Raw genomic sequence first — 13,151 nt, forward strand, 5'->3', positions numbered from 1 at the left:
TAAAAGTTGTTTGTTCAGTATCACAAAGAATGTTGTTTAATGTGACCATGGCGAGCCAAAGTCGGTTCATACGCTGCCGGGGGGAAAAGCAGTTTCTACAATGTGGTTTTAGCAGCTTAAAAACATCCTTTACTTTATTTTTATAGGACATGAAACAGTAAACCATTTTGATGAAAAAGTACCAGTAAAAAAACATGACTGAAAACGGTCACCTAGAACCATGACTTTATATAAATCAACATTTAGTAGGTTTATTTCTTTCTGTCTGTCTTTTCCTTCCCCACTACAGACCTATATGTGAGAAACTGATGAATAATTTACCTTCTTTGACTTTTACTTTATTGCTGACACTGTTACCACTGGGTATTTCATGTTGTGTCCCACGATCATTTTAATAATTCATTTTTGAATTTTAGGCTTGCAACAAGGCTCAAAAAGGTTTCGGTCCAGTTGGTCAGCAAATGTGAGAAAATGACAGATTTTTTTTTTTTTGTTTTTTTAAAGTAACGTACGTAAAAGAAAGACTGGAAAGGATTTGCATATTTTTCTCTCAGTAGAAATCTACATGACATGACAAGCAATGGAATTTCAATGTACATTGGGGAAACATCTGTTGACAAGTGAACAAGAGTAGGGAACTATATGAACAGTAAAATACAAATGTTGATCAAAATTTTGCACATAAAAAAAATAAAATTAAAATAACTGGTTACTGATTGCAATGCTGACTTTGGGAAGTTAAGAAACAATATTATTGTCAGACAAATAGCGTTCCTGAAAAACCATATTTAAAAAAAAAAGAACATTTGACCAAAGGAACAGATGGGCGCAGTGATTACAACATGGTGTTTTGTCCAAAGCGATAGCGGGACCAACATCCCTGACAAGGTCAATGCTTTTGGTAGCAATGTTATTTCAATGTGTCAAAGCAATTTACTGGAAAGTATAGTAGAGTAAAAATAATTGCTATGACATATTTATTAAAACAGAAATATCGGCAAAATCATCCTGATTTCATTCATGGTGCAGCTATGCTACTTTAAATAAACAGAAATTAGCATTTGAGCACTTGTCTTAAATTTGTTTCTCATTTGTGTAACCAAGCAGCACCTCACTTCCTCTGTCAGGAGGAGAGCTTAAATTGTCTTTTTTAGTGACAAAGTTTTAAGAGCACGTTACGTTTTTATCACAACCATCTGTTTTCATTGCACTCTCCTAAATTCATCATGGATGACTATTTAGTATTCATAAACACATTGATAAGGTGTGCTGCCTTCATGGACTGCGAACGATGGATTAATTGCGGATCTACAATCCACAGCTGTGGAAGCTTTCATAAAAAGATGAGCAGAATTCAAATCCGAGAGAGCATTGCGAGTGAAAGATGCACAGTTCGGTGTGGAATACCTTTGGGTTAGCAGCTTTATGTGTATGCCGTTTTAAAAGTGACTTCGTTAAAAAGGGTATGCAAAAAAAAAAGAAAGGAACTAGTGTTCACAGGTTGCAGCTCTGATAATGTAAATGTCATTGTGTTTCAGGCTAATTCCCTTCGGATTCATTTCTACTTATTTTACTGTTACTGTGCAAGTTAATACCACAAAGGTTATGAGGGGATAATGGAAAACAGCAGAAACGCATCGCTTAGGGCTTTTTGTGAAAAGGTTTTATGATAAATGGACCCAGTGCATTTCATGGTTGTAGGTGTTTTCACAGAAAGACGAGGAAATCAAGGATTCTGATCAATAACCTGATAAACTTAAGAAACCCGGAAAAGCATAAGAAGGCATTGACAGTGAATAATATCGCCATCTTTCGAGTCTTGAGATTCTTCAACTAATTCAAATTTAAGGTTAGGTTAAAAAAAAAAAAAAAAAAAAAAATCAATAAAACTTTCGCCAAAAAGGAATGATTTTAAAGTCGACCATTTTGTTCCTATACTTATTTGACTACATTAGAAATGATTGTTTATGTCAAAGACATTAATAGAGCACGAGATGTGAGCATAGCAAGCTTAAATATTTGTAACAAATGCCATTTCATGGGAATAATTTTCATAGTTTAGAAACTAGAATATATATTTTATTGGGATTCAGATGAATTTAGGTCTAGACTGGCTGAGCTGCTCCAAGACCCTTTGATCTAAAAGCGTATTAACTCTGGCTGTATTTAGAGTTGCTGTCTTTCTGGAAGGTGACTCTCTGACCCAGCCGAGTCTTTTGCAGGTTCTAACAACATATTTTTTCCAGGATTACTCTGTATCTTTGCAACTGTTTTTCCTTTTACTCCAGAAATGGGGTGTTCAAGGTGGTTCAAGGTACTTTTCCCATCACACAGACTCCAAAAAATAGAAAATGTATTCAACCTCCACATGTCTGTGGCCTCTGGCTTGTGGCAGACAAGTTGCAATTACTGGCAATTTCTTTCAACAATGCCTTTCAGAAAATTATATGCAGGTCAGTTTCTAGACTTGGGTGAACAACACTCTATATTTTATTTTTTAGTATGTGCTTTGGGTTACACATTGAGCCAGAAAACAGCGCCTCGAACAAAAGTGTTATTTGGGATGCTGAGAGGCAGAAGAACTTTGCAACATAAAACCCATTTACTACCTAATGGAGAAAATACAAACTTCGTCCTATGGAGAGCTGAGGGCAATCCAAAACATTCCATGCACAAGGACTGCAGCAAGTCAGTTTCCCCATCATCCATCACTGAAGCACAGCAATTTACCCAAACAGCGAAGTAGTTGTCAAAAATACTGGCAACACACAAATAAGGAAAGAAAATATCCCCAAACTATACGACTGTGGAGGCGGTGGGTGAAAAGATAAACAACTTTTGAAAGTGGAATTCTGCAACTGGATACGTCAAGACCAGCGTGCGTGGGCCTCGTCTCTGAAAGTGGTACAACAAATGTGGGAGCCGGGCCAGCATTCACAGGAGACGAGCAGTTCCCGCCCAAACGGGCTTGTTAGGGGGCAGAAAGGGAACTCGTCAGTGCAAGAGATCACGGCTGACAGCGAGGCTTGTTAACTTCAGCAAAGCTAGCCAAGAGGGTGGCTCATTAAGGAGAAGCACCAGTAGCCGGCACAGACCAGGCTGGTCTCACCAGATGGCTGCCTGTCTGACTGATGAAGGACGTGAGCAGCCATTATTAGCAGATCATGTTTGTCGCACTTTGTGCAGATGAAATTATGTAAAAAAAATAAATAAAAAAAAATCACTCCAGTTGTCAGTTTTCATTTTAGTTGCACTTTGTTAACTTTACATCAGAGTGGAGGATTCGTACTCTGAGGTACATGAGCTCCATTTTCAGTTCCAAAGTTTCTTGAAGACGACAAATGAAACATGCTGCAACATTGCCCCCTGCTGGGGGAAAAAACAAAGTGTCCAGAATGCTTAATGGAGAGAGAGAAAAAAAAGCCCCGAAATGTTACAACTGGACTTTAGCTTTGCAAACAAATCCCCCCCCATTAGAAAAGGCTACTGTAGCCATTAAGCCAAATGTCTTTTTCATAGACCTCAAATTGATTTGTAAATATCATGCAAATAGGTTATTTTATTGCATAACTAAAAAAAAAAAAAAAAAAAGGGAGAGAAACCGAATCTCCAGTCAGTTGAAATAGAAATGTTAAAATTATGGATATTGCATAAATGCAAGCATGATGAGTCCATCCAACTCATTAACTTTACCTTGAGGCTTTCTCATCAAGGAACATCCATTACGCATTTCAAATTGCTTGCATCAAGAACAATTCGAGAGTCAGCAAGTCTGAAGTTGTCCTCCAGTGGCGTTAGTTGTAGCCAATTAAAATATACATTAAACTAAATCACAAGAGGAGAATTTGCATGCACAAGGAGCAGTGCAGCATTTTAGGCAATCAGACGCTTATTTACTTTTAAAGGTTTGCTAATGTTAAATGGCTGTACTTGAGTGAAGAGTAGCTTGATTTTTCTTGGAAACTTTGTACATCATGGATGTGGATTAATCGTTGCCTTCTTTATCAGAACTTGGAGGGGAAGGATTATGTAAAAATCAACCGAGCATATCATGTCATGTTATTCCCTCATCAAAAACGTACCTGGAGTGTTGCTTTGATTCCTTCATGCATGTCTGAGCAATCGGGGACCTCAAGGGTTGCTCTCTCAATGCGCCTCCTCAGAGCTGCAGTCTCCAGCCAAAGCATCCCATTATTCCAAAGGGGCACAAGCACTTAAACTTACATATCAACTCTTAGAAAACAAAAGCCCCACTCAAGTCTGAATTTTTCAATATAGCAAAAAAACAAACAAAAAAAAAACCTCAATAGTTACATCGACAATCCCAGAATGCAAGGCAAATCGTGAGAAATGTGTAGGAGTCATTTTGTCATTTTATTTTTTTTCTTCACATTATTGCTTTACAGTAAAATGCATTGGTTGGATATGTCCAGTATAGCAAGACAATACATTCATATAAGTTATACAGATGTCCTCAGTAATATTTTAATAGTAACTAACTTTACATTAAATATATTTATCTTTTTTTTTTTTCTTGACAAACAACTCCCACATCACATTGAGCTCACAGTGCATTAGGTCGCATTCGGTCAATAGATACCAGTCCTCTAGTGTCAAATTGCCTTCTCTAATGTGCTTCCTCAAGTGCGTGGGCGTATTTTGTACACAACATGTCCGTACAATCTTGGTTTATGCAAAGTTACAAACATGACATCCAACTTTCTTTTGACCTTCTCTCCCCAATACAATTGATTTTGGAGTAAAAATGCCAGCCATTTAAAACACTAAGTTAGGACAAAAAAAAAATAAAAAAAAAAATAAAATAAAAAGTTCTTAAACCATTACTGCTCTGTCCTGACAATCGGTACATAATCAAATAGAGCAACACAATTCAGATCAACTCTGACAGCACTGCCATGCAGTCTGAGAAAGCATTAAAAAATAAATTAAGCTCCAGAGGTCTTGTACAGAGGAGGAGGAGTTTGTAGACCCTGTGGGGTCACAAAGCCACATGAACCCCAGCAGAAAGGCAGCCTAAGGAGGGGTCCAGTATTTTGTATTTTCCTTAGTCTGCCGTGTACAATAAAGAGTCCTGGGGGCAGCCAAATGCGTGCCGCATCCTGCCCCGCTGCTCCTTCCGCTGGGGCTGGCGAGGAGTTAATGCCCTGGTACCAGAGTGGAAAGCCACAGGAAGAAAAAAAAACAATAAAAAGCGGGAGAATATGAGCGTTTCCACAAAGCCACTGCTCCAGACATGTCCGTTTTCTGTGCACAGTTCTCCAGCTTTCACACACACCTGTGAGCTCACACATTAAGGATTACTAGACAAACTGACATCAAATCTCCACAGGATGCCCCGTCATTATATGGCAACCTTGCAGGGGCCTTTGTCACATAAATTCTTTACATTTAGATTGCATATACAAGTGCCCTCTGCCAACAATGTGGCCGAGGAGGATTATTCAACACAAAACATTTCATACACACGTACGCTTTAATAGTCTCTGCACCCCCCACTCCTGGACTCTTTACAGGCATTTTTGCATTGTGTCAAAATTGTCTGGATTGCAGTGCTCTTAGCTGCCATTTTTTTTTGTGTAAAGTGGGCCAGGCAGTAGCCATAGAAACTGCCCGGAAGCCCTCGACCTTTTGCTGTGCTGTGGAGGAGCTTTGTTTTCGTGTCCCAGCATGCACTGCAGACAGATACAGGTGTGCTCAAATTGTTAAAGAGGAACCAGTCAGTTTGAGAAAGTTGACGCGAGCCCAGAATGAGCACGTACACACTCACGCGCGCACACACACACACTGTTTCTTTCACACACAGTCACACGGACATGTATACACTGAAAGTACAAACGCACAGAAGGAAGCACTAGTTGATTCAGAATGAGAGGACGGCTGTTAAAGTGCAATATCTACATACAACGCAAGAAAAAAAAAAAAGAACAAAAAAGCAAGATCATCATCTCCATCTCCAGGAGCTGTCCATCTTAGTTTCCCTGATAACTGGTGGAACTGACTGCCCGCTCTGGACTAATAGAGGGGCTGCAGTGGCCCCTACAGGCCAGAATGCATCACTGCAACAAGCACAACTACCATCCTTCTGCAGCCATCTTTGAATGAGAATCATTTGATGAAGACTAAAAGATGCATCAGACAGATTGAGATTTTTTTTTTCCCCCTCCCAATCTTGATTTGTGCAGAAGGACAAACGGAAAGGCTGAAGCTGGGCTGTCAATCAGCCAGGGTACATCTCACATCCGAGGTTTCAATCTCAACACAAAGAGCAAGAAAAGCATTTTCGATGTGCAATTAGCTTTCAGTGAAAGACAAACAATGTCTGACATTTGCAACAAGCTCGTTTCTATATTTCAAACTAAACAAAACCTTTTTTTTTTTTGAAAAAATAAATACAAAAAAAGTGTTTACAAATTTACATTGTGCACTGGTGCAGATGCATAACACCATCACAGTCACTAGATCTGGACTGTGACATGTTGAATTAAAGTGTCCTGACAAAAAGGTCTTTAGGAAAGCAGATTAGGAAAGCAGGCGAGGGTCAGAGTGGAGTAAAGCACTAACAGCATCAGCTCCCTGTTGCCTAAAGCCATGCTGGGGCGTGGGAGGGGTCCAAGCTAAAGGAGGGGAGATGCCAGCGCAAGACCTTCCCTCTTTTCTTGGTTAGAGAGGGGGGAAAAAATCCTGACCGTAGTAATTTCACGAATCGTTTAAGAATGGCTTTACATTTGATAAAGTTTGGGTTTAGTAAGAGCTTGATGTGGGAACTGATTGTTCTGATCTGAAAACGCTAAAGTGAGAACGGTGAAATCAAAAAGGGGCACTTCTGATTCTGGAGGTCCACGACATCTAAAGGCATGCTTGATGGGTGGAAAGTTAGCAGGCGTACAGAGAAACCATGACGCTGACGAGTGTCTGAAAGAACGAGCAGAAAGGACCAGTGCTGTGCGATGACTGGACAATTTGGAAACGTAGAGTTCACAGCTACAAAGCACTGCCTTATAAGAAAATGAGATTTCTATTAAACACTTACAAATAAAGACTGCAAGCAAAGGGGGGAAACAAAAAGTCGCCAGATAGGTTCAGTTTATTGAGAAAAAAAGAAAAAAAAAAAACTCAGGTTGCCAAAGTGGGTTTTTGAGGTTTTGGTAATCGTTGCATGCTGCTGCGCTCTAATCCTCCATGCACATGGGCAAGTTGACAAAGGTGAAGACGTTGTACTCGATCATGATGGAGAAGCAGAGGAACACGGCGTACAGGACAAGAACATAGATGCCCAGCTTGAGATCCAGCTGCCACTTGTTTATGTGGATGCCCAACACCTGCACATGTAGAAAGACAAACATCATAAAGATCTGCGCAACTTCAAATGGGCAAAAAGTCAGGCTGACACTGTATACAAAAGAAAACAAAAAAAAAACAATGTGCATCCTTCCAAGACAATTCAGCAGTACGTTGTTTAGCATCGACATAAACCTCAAAATACATTGAAATTCGTTGCGGTGGGACAACATCTGAGATGCTGAGCAAAACTTTATAACCCCTAAAGTTCTTTTCAAAGCAAAAATTGTCTGACTTAATGTGCGATTAGCATTTAATGCTCACCGTGAGTGCCACAGACCCCAGCAAAAGTACCACTGAATACAACAGTCCCCGACTGTTGATCATCACCTGGAACAAAAGACGAGTAGCTGGCTAATAGATCCTCTGTTAATAAATTACATTCTTGAATAAACCGATCAAAAACTGTATTCTTGACCAGATGTAAACCAACCTCTGATCCATAGTTCACACACATCGTCTGCATCGCCCAGGGAACTCCGAGTCCCACCAAGATGTCAAAGACATTACTGCCAATTGTATTAGACACCGCCATATCTCCCAAACCTGAAAAAAAAAAAGTTATTATAGCACAGATCAAAGCTTTCTTTTACAGTATTTTTATATACATAGATCATGGCAAAAGTATATTTATGAACGCCATGAAAAGAACATCCTCTTGGAAAGACACAAGTTCAACTGTAAGTTCAGTTCAAGCGTTTTTCCCCCGTCATTCAAGTAAAGAATTATTTTTAAATTATAGTATTTTTTGAACCACATAAGTTGAAAGTAAAAAAGAAAATTAATCATAAAATCTTCTGGAACAATATTTGCATCAGATAACACCCTTGACATGCCATTAACTGGTTAAAATTTCAGTTCCCCAAGAACAGATCCAAAAACATAAAAAAATAAAATGGATGGCCAGCCATTAAGCATCCGAATTTCCATTGAACCAAATAACCCTACACAGCTCTAATCAGCCTTCCCATTTATGTAAAGAGATCCACATGGAACTCCGTTCCTGCACCAGCAAACCTGAAAATATCTTCTAAAAGTAAATTATTCCCAGAAGGTAAAGCAATACCTTGTCGCGCCACAATGAGACTAGCTATGCAGTCTGGAACGCTCGTGCCAGCAGCCAGGAACGTGATGCCCATGATAACATCCGGGATGCCCAAGGTGTAGCCGATTATAGTGACCTAAAGAGGCACAGGTAAGGCCAGGTTATCTGCAGGTTCCCATCAAAAGTGTTTGAGTGGATCCTTAATGTAAACAGCTTTAAGACAATAAATCTTTAGCATGATTTCAGCGTTTGATTGATTGTCTTAATCAAAATGTGTGTTGCTTGTAGCTTGAGGTGACAACAAACAGACCCAATATACATAAATCAATGTTGAAGTGAATTACTTTTCAGGAAACGTTGTCCTCAAATACCGTTGCTACACTTTATTACTGCTGAAGCTTCCACCAATAGAATTACCCTTTTACTCCTCATTTATCCAACAGTGGAAACGGATTTCTGCTTTTCATTTAAATGGTGTAAATAAGTTACGTAATTCCTTCCTGGCCCGTTTGTAACAATCGGAATGAAACAAGAAGTAATTTTCAGAAGCCGAAATAAGTTTCAAATGAGAAATTGGGACACTCAACATTTATTCACTTAAAATGGGGAAGAAATATTGTGCAGAGTGGGACGAGCTTTCCTCAGTGATGTGATCTAAGCACAGTTAAATCACAATTTCTCTGAGAAATAAAACATGAATTCATAAGAAAATATTCATCGTCTTACTGATGTAGCTTTTCTTAAAGTAAATGCCATAAATTTTGATTGGGAGCATTTCTATAGGTGTCGATATAGGTGGAAACGTTCAGTGGCACAGGTTTAAAAGACACTTTATGCAACAGAAATCAAGACACCAGTTTGCACACCGGGTTTTATTCAGAAATCAATTCCACCGCAGCAGAATCACAGCAAAATAAACTCACCATCCAGACCATCAAGTACGAGAAGACTGCAATCCAGACAGTGGACAGAATGAAGGAGACCATGAAGAATTTCTCCCAGCGAGGCTTGGCACAGTTCGGGACGGTGAAGAACAGCAGCAGGAGCAGCGGCCATGAGATCAGCCACTTGATCTTGCTGCCCACGCCCCCTGCAGGAGGAAGACGGAAGGTGAAAACGACTGACATCCAGGAGCAGAAGATTAAAGTCAACTTGAAAACATTGGAATCATTAATGACAACATTACATTACATATACAAAGTGAAATATTTTATTCCAGTTTTGCCTTTTCCCTGTCCGGAAATGTTTCTGATCAAGTGTGAATAATTTCCAATTTGAATGCATTTAGATAAAAAAATGCAACAAAACAAAACATAAAATAGGATGACCATAATATTTGAGTATTGACAGTTTAATATGACACTATCTCCTTAAAATTTTTAAACCAATAGAAGCAAATATTTTCCCTTTTCACTTCCTTTTGAACCTTGTAAGTGCATAAACACTTCAATAATAGATGAGTTTAATGATAAATTGGACCCTCTTCACATCAGTAGAGACAGAAGGGCAGCCTTGCTTTGAGCCATCTGATTATCATTAGTTCATCCATCAGATGGCGCAAACTCATTTTAAAAGAGACGCCAGCAAAACAATTCAAGATGTCCAACTAAGAACTTCAATAACTTATTTATATCACCGCCTCAGAGAATATATCTTAAATTATGAACGTACAAATTAGATCTTTTACACCGTCTCAAAACATACTGGATCAGACATTTATGCAAGTTTATAAATCACATACTTGGAATATGAAACGGTGAAATTGTGTCGTTTTCTTCTGCCTCCTTGGGTTTGTCCTCTGGTACGTTTCCGTTCTCGATTTCCACCTTCCCATCAATCACTTGCGTCTCCACACCATTGGACGCCTGCACCAACTTCTGGCGCTTTCAGAAAAAAGAAACTTAGTCAAAGGGCACACAGGCAGACTCGCTGCTACAAAACATTTTCGAACAGAGCTCACTTCCGCAGACAAATACGGACAGCAAGGAAAGCTCTCTGCTCAAAGTCACCAAACTGAATCCGGCAACAACGGCCCGCTGTACCTCTGTAATGATGAGCCGACTGGCCATGCGAAGGCGGGTTTTGGGCCCGAAGTGGCTGGTGACCATGACGCGGAGTCCCGCCTCAGGAAAGCGGAACTTTGATGGGCTGGCATTCATCATCTCATCCACCATCACCACTGAGCCGCGGCTGTAAGCCTTGCTCGGCTTGACTGAAGGGATGAAGGCACATATTGACGTTTGTGAGGCAAAAACAATCTATACAACTGAAGTTATTACACCCAAAATGCAAACTTAAATTTTATAAGACCTATGAGGAACTCAACAAAGGACATGGACAATTTATTTCAGAACCTTAGGCCAAGATACAGAATTTATCACATTGGAGTTTATCCCATCTATACCAGAAATATTAGCTATAAACCTGGAACAAAAATGATGTGGAGTTTAATCAATGCTGAGATGAAGAACATTGTAGCTAGCATTCATATTCCCCCAAACTTAACTTTCAATCTGTCAAGGCTCAACTTGTACATTTTAATAAAAAAAATTTTAAGTGAAGTCAAAATTTCATCAGCAAAGGACAAGCTGCTCTTCAGTGAAGATCTCTGCTGATCATGTTTTTGGCACATTTTCATCCAAAGTGCTATAGTTTGGTTAGCAGCTCACTGATGTGCTGCATAAATACAAAAACAGAACCGATTTCAAAACTTGCAACACTGAAAGTTTGACTTGACTTTTAGATCGTATCCTTAAAAAGTAATTAATTCAAGTGAAACTTCATATCTTTTCATTCGCTGAAAAGGAAGCTTTTAGATTGCACGCACAGGGAATAAGGCAGTAACACTTATTAGTTCAACCCAGCCTTAATTTGACTACTTATGCATGCACCAATGCACATAAATTAGCAGCGTAAACAGAGCTGGTGTAAACAGTTCCTCTTGCGAAATTCATTACCACTTCAGGAGTGAGCAGGTCTACGCTCCAGAGACTGGCAGGAGAAAAAGCAGGATGCAAGCAGAAAAACTGGCAGAGCGGCACAACACTGACAAAGTGAGAGTAGGTTTAGTAAGGCTAAACAGACAGGCATGTTAGCAGTAATGCAGTCAGACTTGGAAGAGTTACATTTCTGAAACGGGTTATTTTTTTAAATATTATTTAAAGATTAAGAGCAGAATAGAGAGAGGACTGTGGCTTGGAAGCACATCATGAGCCTGATGAGTGATTTGTATTGGCTAATCAACACAAATCAAGATGGATCAGAGATCACATCATTCTACCTTAACAAACATTTCTAATATTCATATCAAGTCATTAGCATTAACAACAACAAAAAAGCACTGGCTGCGTTAGTTGAGCAGAAAGCAAAGCCACAGATCCCTCAGGAGAAGAAAAAAAACTCCAGCAAGTAGTCTTCAGACGTCCAGAGAATCGGACTCAACCACTCAGCTGGGACCCGGCCTGTCTGATTAACCTTACCTGCCGAGAGCAAAGGTGACGACGGGTCGTCGTCCCAAACATAGTCAAAACAAGCATTACCGTCCTCCATCTCGCTGCTGGTTGCAGCGTTACCATTGGCCACATTTTTGTTAGACTTCCCCATGAAAAACCGCTGCATGCTGGAGTTAAATCTAGGGAGGAAGGAGGGGAAAAATATCCAATTAAAAAAATAATAAAAAGCTGGGCAGGTGAAGCATAACAGCGTCTTAAAATGTCTATTTTTCATTATGCAAAATTGTCAAGGGCCCAATTTTCAAGGCCACATTAACAATGTTATGGAAAATGGCTGAGCTACGCTGCTCTGTACTGAGGCAGAAAAGAAAGCCAAAAAGAAATGTTCCCAAAAGGCAATCAAAGGCTCTTAGCCACACATTTTCAGTGAGACCATTTCAGTGCCATTACATAAAAACGGATCAAACACTGAAGGAACTACAGCTGCCTTTGAACATAAAGTATGCAGAGGTAATAGCTGGAGTGTTAAGAGCTGTTCTCTGCCCTCAGCATCTTCAAAGAACATTACAACTATATATAAAAAAAAAAAACGCCTGATAAGAGCAGAGAACGAAGACAGACCAGATTCTGTGTCAGTATTTGAGGTTTTTTTCCCCTCCTAAAACAGAATTTTGATTCATTGGGGAAAATTACTTTTATTCTACACAGTGCATATTCAATGTGAAAAGACTGTTCATATGACTTCTGTTGCTTTACTGTTAAACATGTGGATATTTGCATACACCTTGAACACTTGAAATGCCCGAAATAAAGTCAATTTCAGATAAATTGCTCATCTGCCAAACGGTCTTGAACCTGCTTTTCTATTTGTTTCATAAGGTCTAAAATGCACAGGAAGCTTCTCAAATTGCTACAGACGTTTGCTGTTCAAATTACTGTATTCATGCATTTTGAAGGAAATTTGAATGGAAGAAAAAGTCACATCCAAGGACTAACCACAACATGTGTGGACTGTAAATTCTGTAATCAGGGCAACTTTTGGATGAATTATCGCATTGGGGTTGCAGAGGTGTTGAACCGGGTTGGCCAACACCTGGAACACCAACACCAGCAGACATTCCTCTCCAAAACAACAAATAGAACATTTCTATTAGATCTAGAGAATGTTCTGTGCCTCCTCACCTTTTCCCCCCAGACTCTCTAGACCTTTCATTTCTAAGTGAAAGATTTTATTTAATCTAAACATAACTTGAGCCCTGAGCAGCTGTCCAGTCTTGTTTTAGCCCAGGTGAGAC

The 13,151-nt window shown here is 39.5% G+C and overlaps 1 protein-coding gene across 3 annotated transcripts in view; it reads right to left on the reverse strand.

Moving 5' to 3' along the window:
• Positions 1-4,355: 4,355 nt before the first annotated feature.
• The window catches only part of slc24a4b (solute carrier family 24 member 4b), a 35,183-nt gene continuing 26,387 nt past the window's right edge, over positions 4,356-13,151 (reverse strand). For 2 of the 3 annotated variants that reach the window (XM_008397465.2, XM_008397464.2), the window contains exons 11-18: positions 11,944-12,035; positions 10,447-10,616; positions 10,146-10,287; positions 9,328-9,494; positions 8,426-8,540; positions 7,793-7,905; positions 7,624-7,689; positions 4,356-7,340 (exon numbers count right to left, since the gene is read on the reverse strand). In XM_008397465.2, the coding sequence (XP_008395687.1) occupies positions 7,191-7,340; positions 7,624-7,689; positions 7,793-7,905; positions 8,426-8,540; positions 9,328-9,494; positions 10,146-10,287; positions 10,447-10,616; positions 11,944-12,035 (1,015 nt within the window). In that variant the 3' untranslated portion in view covers positions 4,356-7,190. The remainder of the gene's footprint in view (positions 7,341-7,623; positions 7,690-7,792; positions 7,906-8,425; positions 8,541-9,327; positions 9,495-10,145; positions 10,288-10,446; positions 10,617-11,943; positions 12,036-13,151) is intronic. The other variant, XM_008397466.2, reaches the window with a different exon arrangement.

Source organism: Poecilia reticulata, linkage group LG21 (genome assembly GCF_000633615.1).
Source record: "Poecilia reticulata strain Guanapo linkage group LG21, Guppy_female_1.0+MT, whole genome shotgun sequence".
NCBI classification, from domain to species: Eukaryota; Metazoa; Chordata; class Actinopteri; order Cyprinodontiformes; family Poeciliidae; genus Poecilia; species Poecilia reticulata.